Below are 17,836 nucleotides of genomic sequence, written 5' to 3'. Positions count from 1 at the left end.
CTTATCACTAGAGGGAAGTCTTTATATATGTCTTTAGGAATTTTTCATACATATTTTGTATAGTCTAAATATATATTACATAAATAACTTTCTTTTCTAAGACTTTCCATAGTATAACACGTAAGTTGTATCCTTTTATAATTTTCACAATTCTAAATTTTATCTTTGTTCCTGCATAAAAGACCAAAGTGTACCTCTACTTGTCTAACATGAATTTAAATCTCAATCCTATTAAAAACTTAATTAGTCAATCAATTCCTTATTCCCCCTTTCATTTCCAAACTTAAAAGATTTTGTGATTTCATTAATTGGTTGTGGACAAGGAAGGTCTAAATTAGTAAATATTTATAAAAAAAAAAAATCGGCTTTCATAATAATTAGTGGTTGTAGTGAAAACTTAATCCTAACGGTCTAAATTATTGGTTGAGGCATTGTTCTTTTATGTATTTACTATTTTTATAATTTTACTTTCTTATTCAAATACATGGTTATTCTTGTTAACTTCTATAATAAAAACTGTCATAGTTCAGTAATTGCACTGGGAACAATAGTCCATTTGTTACTTAATGACCTATTAATTACTCATATGTCCTTGGGGTATTCCTAACACAACGCAATATGACAAATAAGACCATACCGAGCAAATAGGAAGCAAAGAGTGAACGATAGCTTAATTCAAGATGAAAGCATTGTACAGAGCATGTAAAGAAACGATCCAATCCATGTTACAAGGCATTATAGAGACAGAGGGTCGTGTCCAAAAACAACTGTTCAGAATGATGCCAACAAAAAGAAGTATCTGTAAACCCTCCAAAAAATGAAAATGCATCAAAACTAAACATTAGCATTCATAAAGACTTCTAGGTAGTAAAAGTTTTATATTTAAATAAAGTAATAATGGAACCTTCACTTTTCAATTCCTTGCTTCAAGAAGTAAGCAGCTACTGCAAGTAGGATGATAAATACGGCAATCCACAAGCTCAGCGCTCCTTAAAACATGAGGGGAAAAAAAAGGTGAGTCATGCGCCGAGTGTGCGACACTCTATTTGATACATGATCGATGCAATATCCATCTGGCAAATTATATATCTTCTTGAACTACGAATTATCTATTCATCGGTTGCATATCGTTTTATTTATTTATTTTTTCTTGGGGAGGGGGGTTAAGTTTGGATGTTGCTACCTTTGACCTTTGCCCAAATCCAGCTTTTAAGCTTTTGATATCCTATATCTTTTATAGTAGATCTATTTGAATAGAACTGTCAGAATACACACGATTGAGACATGGCAAGGAGCTTATGGAACTTGCACAGATGAATATTCCAACTGCTATACAATAATATTATGTTGGGTTATTTCTCCAGAAGTTTAGGTTAACAGAAAAGTGGCCCAAATACATATATAGCAGCAACTGAAAAGTTTTAAGGCTGGCCACATACAAAACTGGCAGGCTTTAAATGCGTGCTAGTAAATACCAATACAGAGTGCTATTCACAATACAGTATTCAACATAGGCACAAATATAATTATTATTTTCAAGAACCAGAGATTCATCAGACAATGTCAGTGCTCAACTTTCTAACTGTTTCTAGATGTTATCATTTCAACAAAATTTTGGCCCCTAGTGTCCCAGGTTAATTAAATCAGAGGACTGATTGGTAGGCTAATAGGACCATGGTTGTTAAACTCTTGATTTAACTCATCGATCTTAAATAAGGAAACCGTGTCAAATTGCATGTAAACTCATTTTTGGAAAAACTCAAGTAAACTTGGGGGAACGCGGGTAAACTCGTGAGTTTACACCGGATTTTACAAGTTTAACAAAACAAAGGCAAAATCTTTTTTTTTTCATCAAAATAACACCATTTGGAATGAGAGCACCACTTTTCTTCCCTCTCTGCAAGTTGTGAAACATCACATTTATAATTATGGCACCAAAACCACATTATCATTATATAGTTTGGCTATTTAAGTATGACCTTTTTTCACCAAAATAACACCATTTGGAATAACAGCACCACTTTTCTTCCATCTCCGCAAGTTGTGAAACATCACATTTATAATTATGGCACCAAAATCACATTATCATAAATGATTTGGCAATTTCTAGATGTTTCAAATTTATTATTGAACTTTATTTGAGTTTTTAAATATTATTTTTATAGGACACTCCACAAGTTTACGTAAACTCTCGAGTTTTACAACCTTGAAAAGGACCACTAAATATTTGAGTTTAGCAAAATAATTATGGATCTGTACACCAAGAAAGAACATGTGTTATAGAGTTAATATGTCAACAAACCATGAAATATAGACGTACCATTTTTCTTCTCTTCAATTATTGTCACCCTCGCACTTGAATCCATGGATACTGAAGCCAAGGCCCTAAATACAGAAGCCCCAACTATGACAAACTACCTTTAAAAATGGCATAAGACAGCAAATTTCTAGTAGCAGGAAAAAATATAAACGTTGAGTTCAAACCTTGAATCAGGGGAGAATGCTAAAGCAGTTACAATACCAAGGTGAGCCCTTTTGATCATTGTATGAATCTGCATGTTTGTTGAATTTACAACTATAATGTCTCCTGAAGGTGTTCCACTGCATGTCAACCCACCAAAACAGAAGAAATAAGTTCTTGTGAAAGTGCACCCTTGAAGTCTGAAGGTAATGCACAAACATTTAGTCACCGCTTACTTCCAGGTAGCTTAAGAAAAGATGAGGGTGCCATCTTAAGTACTAGAAATGTATCGATTAGAATATGTACCATGCAAGAAACTTTCCATCAGCTGAGACATTCAATGCAGATATTGCATCTCGAATAATATACTTTGAGCCTATCCTTTCCCATGTTTGTGTATTCCAGGTCAGGATGATTCCATCTTTATCTATATACAACAGAAAAAGCTTGTGACAGTTAAACAAGGATGCAGAAAGGAGATCATTTGTTTCAGCAGATTATTTACCTTTCATGGCAGCAATAGATAGGACCTGAGTCCCATCCTTTATTTTAGAAAATCTGCAGGAGGTGAAAACTTCACCCTATATGAAATTCAAAACAATATGATTAGTATAAACAATTAAGACATGGCAATTGTTGAGAATATTTGTATTTCCATATTTACCTTCTTTCCTTTTATATAGAAATCTAATTGATTATGTAAATAATGTAATTAGGATTCTGCTGTAATTACCTAGTCAATCCCTATAATCAAGGGATCTAGTTTTGTACAGATTTCTCTTATAAGAACCTCTGAATCACAAGAAAGTATATACAGTTTTTTACCCTAATTATTTTTCTGTCTCAAGTTGGTATCAGAGCTCACTTTCTGTGGGCCTGATAAAATCATCTACAGTACTGCACAGTACTGCCGACCCTAGTTGTCCCTTCGTCCGGCCACCGTTTGGCCTGAGACTTCGGCACTAGCTCGAGAAGCTTCCGATCGGCTGTCCCACCGATCGCCGTCGTCTCCCGGTGTTCCACGCGCCGCCACGCGCACTTACCAGAAAACTAGACCGTCGGCGCGTGAAGGCCACGCGCCGCCCTACGCGACTCCATTCGTCTCGCCGCTGGTCCTGTTCAGCTCGTCGGCACACCCTCTGTCTGTTCTGGGTGTCCTTTTCCCTGTTGGTGAGCTGTGTTTAGTCTCCTCCGACTCTCACCAAGCTTAGTCATGGATTCTGACCCAACTAAGTCCTCTACCCCTGACAGCACTGAACCCTTAAACAAAAATCCAGTATCCTTTGTCTTCTCTGGAAATCCATCCATAACTTCAGAAAAACTTAATGGGAAAAATTATATGGATTGGCAAGCTGCGGTGGAAATATGGTTTTTGGGTCAAGGTCTCTCTGACCATTTGACTAAAACGGCAAGTGACATTAATTCCACTGAACGAGATCAGTGGAAGAAGGCTGATTATCAGTTAGTTTCACTTCTATGGCAGTCCATTGATCCGAAGTTGTTAGTCCACTTTCGCACTTATAAGACATGTTACGATATATGGAAGAAAGCTCGTAGTGTCTATTCAAATGATGTTCAGCGTCTCTATGATATTGTACATAATTTAGCTGCACTTAAAATGACAGATCACGATCTCCCATCATATTTGAACAGAGCACAGTCCACCATTGATGAAGTAAAATTGGTCTTGACAGGTGATGACCTTCAAAAAGTCTTAGACAAGATTGATAACATGTGCATGGTCTTCATCCTTCATGGCCTTCACAAAGATTTTGAATCTGTTCGGAACCAAATTTTGACAAATTCCAATGTACCTACAGCAGAGAATCTCATTGATCGTCTGCTGCGTGTTCCCTCTCCGGAAACTATGATAGGAAATGGTTCCCAACCAGGTTTGGAGTCTTCTGCATTCTTCTCTAATGTGATCAGCCGTGGAGGTCGAAGTCGTGGTCGAGGTGGTGGAAGAGGAGGTCGCAGTTTTGGAAATCGTCCACAGTGCTCCTATTGTAAACGTATGGGCCACACTCAAGATAAGTGTTATTCTTTGATTGGGTTTCCCGAGAAATCAGCCAATGTGACGTATTCTCAGCCTTCCGCTGTAAAAAAGCAAATTGACCATGAAGGAGACAACCAAAATATTCTGTCAGATATGGAGTACAAGGAGTACCTCCAGCTGAAGATAGCATCACAACAATCTTCCTCTGCCACTACTCAATCTGGTAACTCTACAATTTGCTTCTCTCATTCATCGTCTGTTGGATCCTGGATATTAGATTCTGGTGCTTCTGACCACATAGCTGGTAATCCTTCTCTTTTCTCAAAACTGTCACAACCTAAAACAGCACACCACATCACCCTTGCTGATGGCTCAAAAGCTAATGCCATTGGCATTGGACGAACTACCCCTCTTCCTAATTTATCCTTGAATTCTGTTCTTGTACCTAGTTGCCCCTTTAATTTAGTCTCAGTAAGTCAACTTACTCGCACTCATAACTGTTCCATAACATTTACTGCTGAATCTTTCTCTCTACAGGACCGGAGTACGGGACAGACGATTGGAGTAGGATTTGAATCGCATGGTCTTTATTATTTCCAGCCCACTACCTCAGTTGTCTGCACTGTTGCAGATTCCCCCCTTCTCTTGCATCGTCGCCTAGGTCATCCAGGTCTAAATAAATTGAAGCACATGGTTCCTCACCTCTCTCATTTACAGTCTATGGAGTGTGAGTCATGCCAATTAGGTAAACACATTCGAGCCTCCTTTCCAAGTGCTGTCCATGGTCAAGCAAAATCTCCATTTGATCTTGTCCATTCAGATGTGTGGGGTCCGAGTCGTGTTAATTCTATCTTAGGACATAGGTACTTTGTTATTTTTATTGATGACTACTCAAGATGTACTTGGATTTTCTTAATGAAAGAACGTTCAGAATTATTTATAATTTTTCAGAATTTTTGCAATGAAATTCAAACACAGTTTGGTCGTTCTATTCGAATCTTGCGCAGTGACAATGCCAAAGAATATTTTTCTGCACCTTTTAATCATTTTATGACTTCTCATGGCATGTTGCATCAATCCACTTGTCCACACACCCCACAACAAAATGGCATTGCAGAAAGAAAACATCGTCATATTATTGAAACTGCTCGAACTCTTTTGTTACATGCTAATGTACCTTTAAAATTTTGGGGTGATGCTGTCCTTACAGCAACCTTTTTAATAAATAGGATGCCATCCTCTGCTTTAAATAACAAAGTACCTCATTCACTTTTATTCCCTAATGACTCTCTGTTTAAGGTTCCCCCACATGTTTTTGGTTCCACTTGTTTTGTCCATGATCTCACTCCAGGACTTGACAAATTATCTGCTCGTGCTGTTAAATGTCTCTTTTTGGGTTACTCTCGGGTGCAGAAAGGATACAAGTGTTATTCCCCATCCAATCATCGCTTCTATATGTCAGCCGATGTCACATTCTTTGAAGACACACCATATTTCACCACATCAGTCTCTTCAAACTCAGTTTCTCAAGTTCTTCCCATTCCTTACTATATTCCCCTTGTCACTAATCCCTCAATCTCTGATGTGCTAGAACCTCCTAATCCCTCTTCACCTACTATTCCTCGTCCCCTGGCTACATACCAGCGTAGACCTCGTCCTGTTTCGCTAGAAGACGTAGTTTTGGAAGATTCAGGCAGCCCATCTCCTACGCCAGTTGCTCTACCTACTCCGGATCCATCTGACACACCTGCTGATTTGCCAGTAGCCCTTCGCAAAGGTACACGTTCAACTCGAAATCCTCATCCCATTTATAATTTCTTGAGTTATCATCGTTTATCCTCTTCCCATTGTGCCTTCGTGTCTGCTATTTCCTCTGTTACTATTCCTAAAACAGTCCAGGAAGCACTTTCCCATCCAGGGTGGCGACAGGCTATGATTGATGAGATGCAGGCCTTAGAATCTAACCAGACTTGGACACTTGTTCCATCTCCTCTTGGGAAATCTACTGTCGGTTGTCGTTGGGTGTTTGCCATTAAGGTGGGTCCAGATGGACAAATTGATCGGCTTAAAGCCCGATTAGTCGCTAAAGGCTATACACAAACTTTTGGCCTTGATTATGGCGACACCTTCTCACCTGTTGCAAAAATGACTTCAGTTCGCCTCTTCTTATCCATAGCTGCCACACGTTGCTGGCCCCTCTACCAACTCGATATCAAAAATGCATTTCTTCATGGTGATCTAGCAGAAGAGATTTATATGGAGCAACCTCCCGGTTTTGTTGCTCAGGGGGAGTCCCAAGGATTTGTTTGCAAGTTACGTAAGGCTCTATATGGCCTTAAACAAAGTCCTCGAGCATGGTTTGGGAGATTTAGTACAGTTCTCCAACAGTTTGGGATGACTCGTAGTGAGGCAGACCATTCTGTGTTTTATAAACATTCTTCTACTAACCAGTGCATTTATCTTGTTGTCTATGTAGATGATATTGTTATCACAGGCAATGATCACGATGGTATCATCCGACTCAAGCAGCATTTGTTTCAACATTTTCAAACTAAGGACTTGGGTCGATTGCGATATTTCCTTGGGATTGAAGTAGCTCAATCAAAAACTGGTGTCGCCATATCTCAAAGAAAATATGCTCTTGATATTTTGAAAGAAACAGGAATGTTGGATTGTAAGCCAGTTGATACCCCTATGGATCCAAATGTCAAACTTATGCCGGATCAGGGAGAGTTGTATTCAGATCCAAATCAATACCGAAGACTAGTTGGAAAATTGAATTATCTTACTATGACTAGGCCAGACATATCTTTTCCGGTCAGTGTTATAAGCCAATTTCTTAACTCCCCTCGTGATAGTCATTGGGATGCAGTGATTCGAATCCTGAGATACATCAAAGGTTCTCCTGGAAAAGGATTAGTCTATGAAAACAGAGACCATACTGATATTGTTGCATACACAGATGCGGATTGGGCTGGCTGCCCAAGTGATAGACGATCAACTTCAGGATATTGTGTATTGATTGGAGGCAACCTAATTGCTTGGAAGAGTAAAAAGCAGAATGTTGTTGCTAGATCAAGTGCTGAAGCTGAATATCGAGCAATGGCCAATACCTCATGTGAACTTGTATGGCTAAAACAGCTTATTGCTGAGTTAAAGTTTTGTGAGGTAGGACCTATGAGACTTATTTGTGATAACCAGGCAGCCTTACATATTGCCTCTAACCCTGTCTTTCATGAACGGACCAAGCATATAGAGATTGACTGCCATTTCATTCGTCAAAAGGTTCTTTCTGGTGAGATTGTTACGTCGTTTGTGAACTCTAATGATCACTTAGCTGACATGCTTACCAAGGCACTTCGAGGTCCAAGGATAACATACATTTGTAACAAGCTTGATGCATATGATATATATGCACCCGCTTGAGGGGGAGTGTTGAGAATATTTGTATTTCCATATTTACCTTCTTTCCTTTTATATAGAAATCTAATTGATTATGTAAATAATGTAATTAGGATTCTGCTGTAATTACCTAGTCAATCCCTATAATCAAGGGATCTAGTTTTGTACAGATTTCTCTTATAAGAACCTCTGAATCACAAGAAAGTATATACAGTTTTTTACCCTAATTATTTTTCTGTCTCAAGTGCAATCACCACCAAATCAGACAACATTTGAATAATATATTGAGCCACCACATGTTCCCAAGATCCGTCAAGGCTGTATAGTCTTAGATTTGCTTGATAATACATGTTGGCACTTTTTGATTCCTCTAATTAGTCACTCAATAATTTTTCGCTCGAATTCAATGCCTGTGTTTTTTAATTGTCACAACCAAGTCCTTCTTTAATTCTTTTATTGTTCAATCTAGTTCTTCAATCAGTTTCTCTCTACCTAAAACTTCTAAATTCTAATTTTCCGCCTCAAAAATCCCCATGAACTGTACCTATTAAACCATTTCAAACCCTCTTCTGCTCAAATTCGACCAATCAAAACATGATATTTTCCTTAAATTCAAAAAATCCTATACTTTCCCTTTTCTAAATATCAACCTCACCCCACAAAATCTTTCAAATTTCATCAATTTCTTTTATTTTGTGAAACTTTAATCTTTTTCTATCTTAAATCCAACCTAAGCCTCTAATCACAAGTAGAAAATAAGGCTTAAAAGGTTTTAAGTAAAAAAATAGTGGTAGAACTTTAAATAGAACTATATGTAAACTGTACGACTTAATTACTTGGTTTGGACATTTTTATTTAATCACTGTATATGTCAGTATTGAGTACAATTCATGACATAACCAAATGTCAGTATTGAGTACAATTAAGGAAGAGAAAGTTTCAAACAATGCCTACAAAGTTTTCAAGGCATTTCAAAGTTTGAAGATTCTCCATTTTAATCAATTGCTCACATTTTCATTTGATAGAGTAGCTAAGACTATTGATGAAGAAACATCCCAAACCCTGCAGGGGCCACTGCTTCCCAAAGAGACAAGCAATTTACCATCAGAACTGCAAGACAAACAAAACCAGATTATAAGGCACAATCCTTCATAAATATAGCCAAAGAGTAAAATATCTAGGAAATGCCCATGCTGCTATGCATGTCAAACCTGAAATGTAAGTCCTTCACAGAAGAATGAGCATTAGACTCATTGAGAATAATTTCCATGCTAGGCCACTTGAAAACTCTTAGACTGCCATCCTGTACTGCACCAAAATTACAATATCATACAGCGTGCCACTCCTTCATTGAAAATAAGCTCCTCAATAATTTAATGCTTGCTTTATAAAAGAATGAAAGCTTATGATCCTTTGTTGAAGATAATTTAAAGCATTGTATGCAACTACTGTTCAAGATAACAGAAATTCCTCATTATACAATATCACTGTTGGAAAAAGTAAAAAACACAAAAACACATATATTACATCATGCAATAATGTTGAAGAAAATGGAGCAGCCATAGCAATGGTTACATTTTGAGTTCTTGAAACCTGTTGAAAGTAGAAACCACATGTAGCAACTTAATTTGATGTTTGCTATCCCTTTATGTTGGATCTTCAACAAACATAAATCTCTTGACAAAATTGTTTTCAGGTTTAAGTTAACAGATGCAAGGAAATAAAATTTGTACTATGAATAATAAGTGGTTACATCTATGACAAAACAACTCACTCAACTGGATTTTCCATGTGATCTATTATCATCTTTAGTAATATACAACACAAAGTAACTTTTAATGTCTAAGGTAGTACCCAAATAATTCTCCTTCTATTAAGTAATATGTTCAATTGACTTTTTCATTCCATCTACTCACATCAAGTTCTTCTTAATCTTTTTGTAAGCATTCCATATTGGAAATGAAAAGCAGTAATAATTAATGAGTGAAGATATTTTCCATAAACCATCTCTTTTCTTTCATGTTACTAAAATTTATCATCAGCGTTTTAAAATGGTTTCTTTACCCTGATGTAAGTATAAAGGAAATGTATACCTCCCCACCAGCAGCTAGTGCAGTACCATCATTGTTGAATGCCAATGCTAATTGCTGTCCAACATCCTCAAACTGGGTGAGCACTTTCTCTGACAATTTCAAACCCCACTTATGAATTGCAGAACTCTTGTTTTGTTCCCAGTCAAACCATCTGCTTGAACAAGGCATAATATTGATCATGGTGTTTGATAGCTAGATGTAATAATAGAGCAAAAGAAAATCTCAGTTTTTTTGGTCCAAAATATCATTAGAGCATCTAGATTATGGACTGACAATAACTTCAACTTCCCTCTTTCTCATTATATTCCCTTTTGTGCTGCAGTAAATCCATTCTTTTGTTTAGTTAATGGCAGCACTAGGGATACATTCTGGGAGTTACAATGGCATACATCAATATCAATCATCCAGCTGCCAATCAGCTGAAAACAGTTGACAAGAAGGAAAAGAAAACTATTTTTCCAGATATTTTTGCACATTTGACACAAATGTGCTTTTATTTTTCTTTTTTCCTCCTTATTTTGCACCATATTTTAAACAAAACTCAACAAAATGTAACAATTGTAATTAAACAATAAATTCTTAAAATTACTTATGGTTATAGTTAGGAATTCTTTCCATTAAGACTGCTGTCCAAAAAATATGGCATGCCCACACATTGATCTTGTCAATTTATCTTCAAACATGCCAGATATAAACAAAATATAAGTTATCAACGAACGTTATACATCACATGCTATGGTAGAAAGTTTGAACTATTAAATTTAAGGGCAAAGGAAGAGAGTGGAGCTAGAAATGGAGAAGAGAATAATTTAGATAGAATTTCCAAATGATACTGATCTCTTACATGTATGAGTAAAACATTCACATATATAAAGACTCATAATAGAAGATGCAACAAGAGTAAATAGCTTGTAGAGTTTTCTAAAAACACCATTGTATGTAGCATTTGAGCTCATAAGCTCATAGCTTATTTTCTTTTTCCATTTGTATCATACCTATATTATTTTACAATTCCTCCCAAGGTTGTTAACATGTTAGAGCTCATGATTCAACGTGTTTCTTCCTCTCCAGTGAGTCGCACAGCAATGTGACACACAAATCTGCACGCAGCAGTCTGAATTGTCACTCCAGATCAAGGAATCATTGGGTTAGATTTTTACACTGGTTGGATCATACCACTCATTCCTTTAAAAATAAGAATTTTTCATATTTGAGAACCCTAATCTACACAACCCAATATAAAAGCACCATTTGACTATCTGTGCCTCTCTTCCCCTCACCCGTGGATTCTCTTTGCCTCTGGTTCCCCTTCTCTTGGTTGCCATGGCCTGCATTCTTTTCCGTCTCTCAAGTCTCAAGTTGACCATTGCTGATTCCTTTTCTTCTCCATCTTTGTTGCTGTGTGCTTGTCAGATTTGTATGCTGCTGCGTGTTCTGTTTTATTGCTGTGTGCTCAGTTATGTTGTCAAAGACTTATGTGACTCATGACTCTTGAGTTGTATAAGATCATGAAATTGTTAGTTTAAGCCTTAGTAAATTTGTTGCAGTTTAAGAATTTTTTTTTTTTTTAATCACCGCTATTTTTATGCATATACAACAACTAAACCTTATCCTATTAAGTGAAGTCGACTACAACATCATTGATCTCATTCAAAAATCAAATGCTCTAAGATACTATTAACTATAAGATCCCTTTTGATAATTTTCTCCAATGTTATTTTGAGGCTTCCTATGCTCATTTTCATCGAACTGAAAGTCACATCATCCCCTCTTTTCACTAGTACTTCTAATAGCTGTCTTTGCACATGTTCAAATCACCTTAGTCAATTTTTGGTCTTTTTTTTACACAATAAGTCTCTCCAATATTTTCTTGTATATAATTGTTTCTTATCCTATCATTTCTTGTATGACTACTCATCCATATTAGAATTCTCATTTCTATAACTCTCACTTTCTTCATGTTGTCCCTTTAAAGCCTAACATTAAGTACCACATAGGACAATTAGTCATACAGCTAAAAGCATGGTAGTTAATAGTGGGCACGATCGTAGAAGAGCGGAGCGGCTCCATATCGCAATTCTGGGGCCATTGCATTGCAGTCATCACGACCACTATGTCAAACAGGAAAAAGTGCAAGTTTTCCCTCCCTTTCTAAAAGTTGAAATGCTTTTTAACAGGGGCAATATTTGAATTTTGCCCCTCTTATATCACGATGCTCTGTCTTTAAAAGTCAAGATCAAACCCTACCTCCATCTCATTCTCTTAATTTCGTCCTTGATCATCGGCGTCACTCTTTAGCGCAAGTCACCATTTTTGGCCAAGTTTTAGTCATCTTCTTCATCTCCAACAAAACCCAACTTATTTCCAACACTAGCAGAGACGTTTTCTAATCGTCTTCTTCATTTCCAGTGAAACTCAAGCTATTCCCGATGAGATGTACATGTTTTCTAATAATAGTGAGACATTTTCCAGAAAAACCATTTGCATTAGAGCTTTTTCCGGTGACTAACCACTCTTTGATATATTTTCTTTCTTTATTATTGTCTTCAAAATAGTAGTCATCCCGCTATCCGCTATCCCAATATAGCATTTTTGGTCGGTCACTCTGCACCCCTATCCAAAATTGACTACTATGGCTAAAAGTATGATAAAATTTTTCTTTTAACTAGACAAGTAGTTTACAATCACAAATAACTCTCAATATATTATTCCACTTTAACCACACAACTTGTATTATATAGCTAATATTTTCATCAATTTCTCCATTATTATCAGTGTTGTTAAATGGCGGCCATGGCGGCGCCATGGTGGAATTCAGTGGCGGTTTTTGACCCCGCCGTTACAGCGTTACCGTTTTCTGGCCTTTTTCAATGGCGGCCGTTACGCGCATGGCCGTAACGGCAGCCATGGCGGAAAATGTAAAAAAATGGCGTTTTTGTGGGAAAAATTAAGTTGGGCCATTGATTGGACCTGCTCCGAAAAGATAATCCGTGAGCCCAAACCCTAAATCACATATTTTCTTCCTTTCTTCATTGCTGTTGTGCCGCAATGGAGCGTCGGTTGGCTGTTGTGCCGCTGTGGAGTGGCGGTCCGCCACCTGCTGCTGCTGTGAAGTATTTCTTCGCAGGGGTTAAGCCCTAGTTGTAGTGTCTTGGTGTGCGTGTTGAAGTGTAATAGAGAAAGAGAGCGAAATTCCAATCTTGCCCTTGTTTTATGTATTTTAGGGTTTTTTAAGGGCAAAATAGATAGCGAAATTCCAATCTTGTCCTTGTTTTATGTATTTTAGGGTTTTTTAAGGGCAAAATAGACTCTTTCCACTTAAAATTTTTAGGGTTTACCTTCTCTTCTCAAGCGGTCAATTTTCTGAAGGGTAAAATATTTAGGGTTCTCTACACTGTTTTTCTTCCTTCTTCTCTAAAGCCATTTTCTCCTTCACCATTTTCGCCGGAGAAGACATCCTTTCCGGCTGTTTTCCGGAAACTGTGAATGGAAGGCCCTATTTTCCGAAGTCCATTTTCTATTTTGTGTCTCTGGACTCTGCCCCTCTTTCTTAGTTTTTTCCTCTCCTGTTTTTTTTTTCAGTTCTGTTTTTCCCTCTCCCACTCTGTTTTACTCTCCCATTTTTTTTGTTTTTCCTTATTATTTTGTTTTCTTGATTCTATTTTTCTGTTTTCACTTCCAAGTTTCCTTCTCCATATTTATTTTAATTCTCTACTTTTCTGTTATAACTTCAGCTTATTATTCCCTCTTTCTTAGTTTTTCCCTCTCCTATTTTTTTTTTTTTTTTCAGTTCTGTTTTTCCTTCTCCCATTCTGTTTTACTCTCCCATTTTTTTCGTTTTTCCTTATTATTTTGTTTTCTTGATTCTATTTTTCTGTTTTCACTTCCGAGTTTCCTTCTCCATATTTATTTTAATTCTCTACTTTCCTTTTATAACTTCAGTTTTTTTTTCACTATTGTACAACCATTTTATTCTTTTTTTCTCAAAACCTTCTTTTTATATGTAGTTAGTTTTCTAATTTTATATCACATTTTGCAATATATATGACCGCCATTATTCCGCCATAACCCGCCATGGCATCCGCCATAATTTTATGGCAGTTTTTTTGTTTTCCGCCATGACCCGCCATCTGCCATTGATAACATTGATTATTATGTAGGATTGAATCCAAACACTTAAAACATGAAAACTTGTGGAATTATGTTATCTCCAATTTTGGCTTCCAATGCATAATCACCATTTGTTTCTTTCTAAAATTACAATGCATACACTTTGTTTTACTTCTACTTAAGTAAAAGTCCTTTAATTGCAAAATTCAAAGTCAACTTCTTCTTTTGATTAATCAACTAGCACTGTGAGTTAGTTTGGGTGAGTTTGTAGATAAGTCCTCACAAGAGAAGAAAAACAATATGAAAATGAATAAAACTTCTCTCATAAATTAAAAATAACTTATTTCTTCAAGTTTTAGAGAAATTAAATGAATTTTTTTTTAAAACATAGAGAACTATAAATTGATTTTAACTTATGCAAAGAATTTGATTCGTTTTTCCACTTAATTTTTTATTCCTATAAGTACTTATTGAGAAGTTTATCCAAATTGAATCGATATCATCCACAAAAAGTATGCATTTAGAGACAAACAAGTAAATGCTAAAAGTTTATCCAAATTGAGTCTATAACATCCACAAAACACATTTAAAACTAAGTTAAACAAGTAAATACTAAAAGTTGAGCCTTAATGTAAACTTATTCCTATAAAGAAATTTTTATATACACTTCCAGAAGTTCTCACACTTACAGTTATCTTGTCATACATATTTTATATAGCCTACACATATGTGTGCTTAAATATAATTCTACATTTTAGTTGAGTCTTTTAGTTCATATTGCAATGCACTGATCCCACAATCCAGCACCTGCATCCTAACCTTGAAACTCAATTTTGACAACCTTGATTCTTTCCTTACTCTTTAATTTCTAAAACCTTTAGATGCACACTTTCTCTATCAAATTCTTTTCCATTTTTCATATTATAAGATTATCAAAATTATAAATCCATGTATATCATTTCATGTTGCTTAATAAAAATATTTAAAATAAAATATAAAAAGTGATAATTAAATGGAAATATATATATATATATATATATATAGTTACCAAATTTCATGTAATTAAACATGTCCTTTCATGTCATTTTAAATTTATTAATTAATTCAACAACTAAAATTATTTTATCAAATTTGAGCTAAATTTTAAGTTTTCAGCTAGCTTACCAAACATATCCTAAAATACCATACAATCTTTGGTTTCTCATTTTCCAATTTAATCATCTATCCTAAAATATAGGATAAAAGATATTCGTGAGTAAAAATTTCTAGAGTTGTAAAAGTGATTGAATTACTTCAATCCATATACAGCTAACATTCTTACCTAGTGAGTGAACATAAAAAGGCTATACCTTAGATATATAACCAAACTATATAGAGCTCAAATAGTTCCTCAACATGATAGTCACTTAATACTTTTGGAAATGTCTAGATGTTGGATCATAAAGCAACAAAGCTGATAGTTTTGAATTCATTATGTTCTTTTCCTACCTTTATCTGCATTTCAGATCACTAGATTGAGTAGGTGGAAAATGGAAATGCATTTGAACATGCTAAGGTCTAGATGAAAGATGCTTTCATTTTCCAACTGCCCAACCAAGCATGACCGGCCTACTTGTATGCTCAAACTACGCCGGATTCACTCATTCAAAATATTTGACAAGAAGAATTGAGCAGATAAATGAATCCCAAATGAATATGAAGCAAAGAAGAGATGGAAAGCAAAAGACCTGCAAATCTTAGGTGTTTCCATTGCACAAATAAGGCCATCTCCATTGGGGTGAAGTGCCATCCTATAAGGCAATTCAGAATCAGTTCCTACCTTGCACACCTGAAATAATGATAAGGTTACTCAAACAAGAAAGTATAGTATTATAAACACATGAACTGCATTTTCTACAGAATTTTATACAATCTCAAACGAACAACAAAAAAAGAACACATCATTTGCTAACAATTTGAACAAGTCTACTACAAAACAACACACAAAATCAACCTTGAAGCTATATCAAGCAACGAGTATAGATTCCTCGCATTGTAACACAAACAAGCATTAGTCCGCATTCCATCTCACAAGACGAAATTCCTAATCAAGACCAGATCCAAATCTTCTAGTTTCGAATCACAAATATTAGCCACCAAAAAGAATTCCTAAGAATTCCGGAATCGAGCAAGAAATATAATGTACCGGTTGGTCAGCGAGAGTATTCGATGCAACATCGAAGTGCCCAAGCAACACAGCATTGGGGATACCGCTGCGGCCTTCTCCACCACCGCCGGCGAACACGAGATAGTTACCGCCGGACAATTCCGCTGTGGCGGGCTCTGTCTCCGTCGCCGGTGCAGAGTTGTGATCGGCATCGGAGGATTGATCAGCGGTTTCAAATTGGCGTGATTTGATAACGTGTTGGGGAATCCAAGCAACAGAATAGAATGGAACACCGAATTTCTTCAAATTAGGAGGGTCTGGGATTTGTTTTTTCCCCATTCTCTCTCTTTCTCTCTCAAAACTTTTCGATTAAGTGAATTTGATTAAGCTGCGTTAGACTGTCTTAGTTTTGTGAAAGCGTGTTTTTCGCCTTAGACACGCTGCCTTAGGTCAGCGGTGGAATATATTCCAATGAACAATCTATTGTTACTGATTAATTATATTTTTAATTCCAATAAAAATAGTGCTTTTAGGATAAATTTTAAAAAAATGTTAGAATTTAATTTGACATTTTTTAAGCGACAAAAATTAATTTTTACATTTTCAAAATGTCAGAAATTAAATTTTAATAAAAAAATTTAAAAACTTATCTTAAATGATACTATTTTTATAAGAAAACAATATAATTAAGTTTATTTAATAATATATATTTTTAACTTTTTTATTAAACCTGAGTTTAAATATTTAAATATTGTAATTTTTTTAATAAAATTTATTATTTTGAATTGTTTAAATTTGACTTTACAAATTGAAACTAATGTCCTTTAATCTCTTTATTTGAGTAGCTTTTACCGATATAGTAGTAGAATCAATTTGTACATAAGAGCATCTAGGTCATTATCGGACAGAGATACAACAATATTGTTGTAAATTATATAAATAATTATATTATTATTGTTATTTATTTAATTATTGTATATAAAATATACATTAAATTTTATCAAAATAAAAAATATAAGTATAATGGAGACCGAAACCTCTGCTAGAGTTTCGTATGAAGATCGACGATCTAAGAATCCGCCAGATAGAAACCATTCCAAGACCACATCTTTCAAAGACATGGTCCTAGGTAACAAAGATGTCTTGCCTACAAGGGAAAAGATTGATTTGGAGGCTACTAAATTAGTAAAAGTGAAATTTGTCGAGAAGAACCATTTGAAGTCTATGGTTCATCTGGACGAAGGTTATGTCAAAAAGTTATGCATGCCATGAGAAGACGCTCTGGTAGTCAAACTCCTAGGCAAGAATGTTGGTTTCAACGTCGTGAAGGATCGACTTTCCAAACGTTAGAAGCTGCATTTGGGGTTTGAAATGGTAGATGTAGGACATGGTTATTTCTTGGTCAAGTTTTATCTAAAGCAGACTGTGCGAAGGTTATGGAAGGAGGGTCGTGGATGATCTTCGACCATTGCCTTGCAGTCCAAACCTGATCGCCAACATTTCTTTCCCCGGTTGTAAAAGTCACTAGCACCCTCATTTAGATTCGTTTCTCAAGTCTTAATATAGCTTTCTTTGATGAGAATGTGCTAATGACTAAGGCCAAAACAGTGGGTAAACCTTTAAGGGTG

General features: G+C 35.8%; 1 protein-coding gene across 2 annotated transcripts; it reads right to left on the bottom strand.

The window, feature by feature from the left end:
* Nucleotides 1-649: 649 nt before the first annotated feature.
* Nucleotides 650-16,671, bottom strand: LOC113858092 (SEC12-like protein 2). 2 transcript variants are annotated; one of them, XM_027490548.1, is made up of 11 exons: nt 16,248-16,627; nt 15,790-15,890; nt 9,953-10,103; nt 9,071-9,162; nt 8,870-8,969; nt 2,967-3,042; nt 2,768-2,888; nt 2,485-2,601; nt 2,321-2,385; nt 905-989; nt 650-799 (listed from the first exon to the last, which is right to left on the bottom strand). In XM_027490548.1, exons 1-10 carry the CDS (start codon nt 16,545-16,547, stop codon nt 907-909), a joined length of 1,206 nt encoding a protein of 401 aa, XP_027346349.1. In that variant the 5' UTR covers nt 16,548-16,627; the 3' UTR covers nt 650-799; nt 905-906. The 2 variants fall into 2 exon arrangements, with proteins under 2 accessions (XP_027346349.1, XP_027346348.1); XM_027490547.1 differs by having other exon boundaries at nt 664-989; nt 16,248-16,671.
* Between the last annotated feature and the right edge of the window lie 1,165 nt (nt 16,672-17,836).

The sequence above is a fragment of the Abrus precatorius genome, unplaced genomic scaffold (genome assembly GCF_003935025.1).
Source record: "Abrus precatorius isolate BTA unplaced genomic scaffold, Abrus_2018 Scaffold2, whole genome shotgun sequence".
Lineage (NCBI taxonomy): Eukaryota > Viridiplantae > Streptophyta > Magnoliopsida > Fabales > Fabaceae > Abrus > Abrus precatorius.
This window is presented reverse-complemented; position numbering and strand designations above follow the sequence as displayed.